Source organism: Emiliania huxleyi (assembly GCF_000372725.1).
Source record: "Emiliania huxleyi CCMP1516 unplaced genomic scaffold EMIHUscaffold_856, whole genome shotgun sequence".
NCBI lineage: Eukaryota > Haptophyta > Isochrysidales > Noelaerhabdaceae > Emiliania > Emiliania huxleyi.
In genome coordinates this window covers 7,565-10,565 of record NW_005195610.1, presented here as the reverse complement: position 1 = coordinate 10,565, position 3,001 = coordinate 7,565, and the positions used below count along the sequence as shown (strand labels likewise).

The 3,001-nt window shown below is 63.7% G+C and overlaps 1 protein-coding gene across 1 annotated transcript in view; it reads left to right on the top strand.

Annotated features, from left to right (window-relative positions):
- The window catches only part of EMIHUDRAFT_121358 (hypothetical protein), a gene marked incomplete at both ends in the record, with an annotated part of 5,177 nt that extends 2,357 nt beyond the window's left edge, over nt 1-2,820 (top strand). Inside the window, 4 exons of the mRNA XM_005758589.1 lie at nt 1,570-1,679; nt 1,752-2,004; nt 2,095-2,462; nt 2,523-2,820. Of these exons, the coding sequence (XP_005758646.1) occupies nt 1,570-1,679; nt 1,752-2,004; nt 2,095-2,462; nt 2,523-2,820 (1,029 nt within the window). The remainder of the gene's footprint in view (nt 1-1,569; nt 1,680-1,751; nt 2,005-2,094; nt 2,463-2,522) is intronic.
- Nucleotides 2,821-3,001: the final 181 nt, after the last annotated feature.

The window sequence follows — 3,001 nt, the reverse complement described above, 5'->3', positions numbered from 1 at the left end:
GGCGCACGTGGTGCAATGTATAACAAGTAACCGGCGCCCACAGAGTCTCCTACTCGGACCCGACGTCAATGCCCTTGTTGGAGGCGCTGGAGCCCGGAACGCTGGAGCCCGGAAGACCCCAGGTGGGCGAGTAGAATTCGTCGATGGTCTCCTGCTTCACGACGTGAACCTGCTTGCCGACCCACAACCACGGGTAAGCCAAGCCCTTCATGAACAGCACGGCCGGGTTTTGTCCCGCATTTTCGCACTTACCCTCCGTCGGCATAGGTCTGGACTGCGTAGCACGCGTTGTATGGCCGCGACAATCGCTGAGTGAGCCTGAGGTGCGGATGTGCGGGGTCACGCACGCGGATAGTGCAGTCCGCAGCTCCGCACGACCCCGCTCCCGACTCCCGACAACGAAGGGAGACAGAGATCTTTTAGTACGCTCGTGAGCTGTGAACAGACGCACTCGCCAAATCCGCTAGGTTGGGCGTGCTTTCACAGCCTCACGAGAGTAAATTTTTAGCAATACCAAATCGACAACGATCTCGGCGACTGCGGTGAATGCGATATGCGAACCACATTCTGACGCCACCCCGGCCCCCAACGCCGCCCCCGACGTCGTAAGTCGGAACCGCTTACAGCTCCTCCGTGGATATGGGTCCGGAGGCTGCACTGCAGGGGCTCATGGGCGCACTCCGCGCTCGCCACGATCCTCCGCCGGGACAGCGCGCCGTCACGACCAATGAATGGCTGGAAAGCTGTCGACGAGCTCGTGCTCTGTGCTGTGAGAGGAGGGGGTGTTAGTGCTACTAGGTGGTGACAGTCTTATGGCAGCGACTGGACCAGACGCTGCGAATGTCGGGGCCCGCACGACCGGGTTTTTTCATCTTGCTCGCCAGCCTGCTTTGAGTGGCGCGAGCGTCGTGCGTGTGGCTGCGTGCCAGCCAAGCTCCGCCAACACCGCCAACATTCCATGGACAAATTCTGGGACACCTTCAACGCCACCGCCGCTGACCAGGCGAAGAACGGCCGAGACGCAGCAGCAGCGCGACAGGCGATTGAGCCGCGGAATGCGACCGCCGAGACGCAGCAGCCACCGCCGATGACGCCGACGCCGATACCGCCGCTGCCGCCACCACCGCCGACACAGCGACCCCCACCCCCGCCAGAGACACCACCGCTGCCAGTCGTTCCTCCGACGCCGTCAGTCGCTCGGCCCTCGTGCTCTGATAAAAACTGCAAGCACTGCCGTCCCGACTTCGATCGCGCCTACGACTTCTTGGGTCGAACAGAGGCTCGACTTCAACAGCGGCACGACCCCAGCGAGCGGAGGAGCAGATTCCGGTGGCACGATTTGCCGTGGCACGGCTTCGACGAGCACGGGATGCGCTGCAGCTGCTTCGACGTGCCGCGGAGAAGGGGTGTGCTCCGGGTGCTGCACCTCTTTTCGGGAGGAGAGCGGGAGGACGACGGCGGGCTCGTCGACTGCCTTGTCGAGCTCGGGAAGGCTCCCCTGCGTCATCGCGGAGCAACGAAGCCTTCTCGGAGCCTTCTCCGAAATCCGAAATCGGTTTCTTACTGTAGGAGCACGGCGTCTGCGTCGACGTGGTCGAGGTGGACATCCAGCTCGGCTGCGGCGACCAGTCTCAGCACAACCTGCTGACCCCGGCGGTCGCGGAGGGCGTGCGCCGGCTGTGCAGGAACCTCTTCTTCCTCTGCGGTACTCGTTCGTTCACTCACTCACCGCAAGCCGATTCATTGATTAGGGACGGCCAGATAGACGTCGTCTTTGCCGGCATCGTGTGCAGCACTCACACGCTGGCGCGCTTCCGCAGTGACGGGCTGTGCGCCCCATTGCGCGATCGCCGCCGCCCGCTCGGTCTTCCAAAGCTGACGGAGGCGCAGCAGCGGACGCTCAACGAGTCCAACGCCCTCACGCGCCTGAGTCTCGAGTGTTGCGCGCTCGTCTATGCCAACGGGGGGGAGGCCACCGTCCACACCGTCCACACCGTCCACACCGTCCACACCACCGCTACCTTGGAACCCTCGCCCACCCACTCCCGTCCGGTCCACCTCCGTCCAATCCTCCTCCTTCCACGCCGCCACCAGGCGATGATCGAGAACCCGGTCGACTACGCCTCAGAGGAGCGGCTTCGCCGCCCGTTTGCGGAACAGCAGGATCGCCACTGCCCCCTCTGGTGCGTCCCCGCCGTCGACGCGTTCCTCAAGTGCGCTTGCAATCGGAGACTGGTGGAGCACGAGCAGTGCGTGCTCGGCTCGGACTACATGAAGCCGACCGCTCTGCTCTCCACGGATGGCATCCAGGGCCTCGTGATACGCAACTTCGGGGACAAGCGCTGCGGCCCCACCACGTGCAAATATTTCATGAAGCCCCACCCCGAGAAGGCGATTGGGCAGGACGACGTGGGCAACTTCAAGTCCGCAAAGGCCGCCGCCTACCCGCCTAAGATGAACCGGTGCCGTTGCCGCCCCATCCTCTCGGCTCGAGCTCTTCTCAGCTGTTGCGGTCTCGATAGGCTTCTCGCCAACACATTCATCTGCCTCGCGGAGAAGTCCGCCGCGGCTGCGGCAGGGCTCGACGAGCAGTCGCACAATGCCCTCAAGTCTCTGTTTGGCCTCTCCCGCACCTACCAGACGGCGGAGGCGAAGGCTGCCCAGCTCCGGCAGGAGCGCACAAAGGCGCTCGCGCCTTTCTGGGTCGAGATGCACAAAGCCGACTACAAGGCGAGCTGCAGTCTGACCTTCAAGTTGGGCGCGACCTCGCGTGGGGCCGGGGGCGGGCGGGGTCCGGCGCAGCGGCAGCGACTTTTTTAATCTTTTTTTGGGCGAATTGACCAAAACACGCGGTTTTTCTTCTTTGCTGGGGCACAGAGCCATCGCGTACTGCCTCCGCTCGGCGTGGGGCATGATCATCGAGATGGAGCCGACTGCACACCTCAGTTCTCGCGCGCCTGTGAATCTCCATGGAGCGGCCGCACATCGCTCGGTCCCCCCA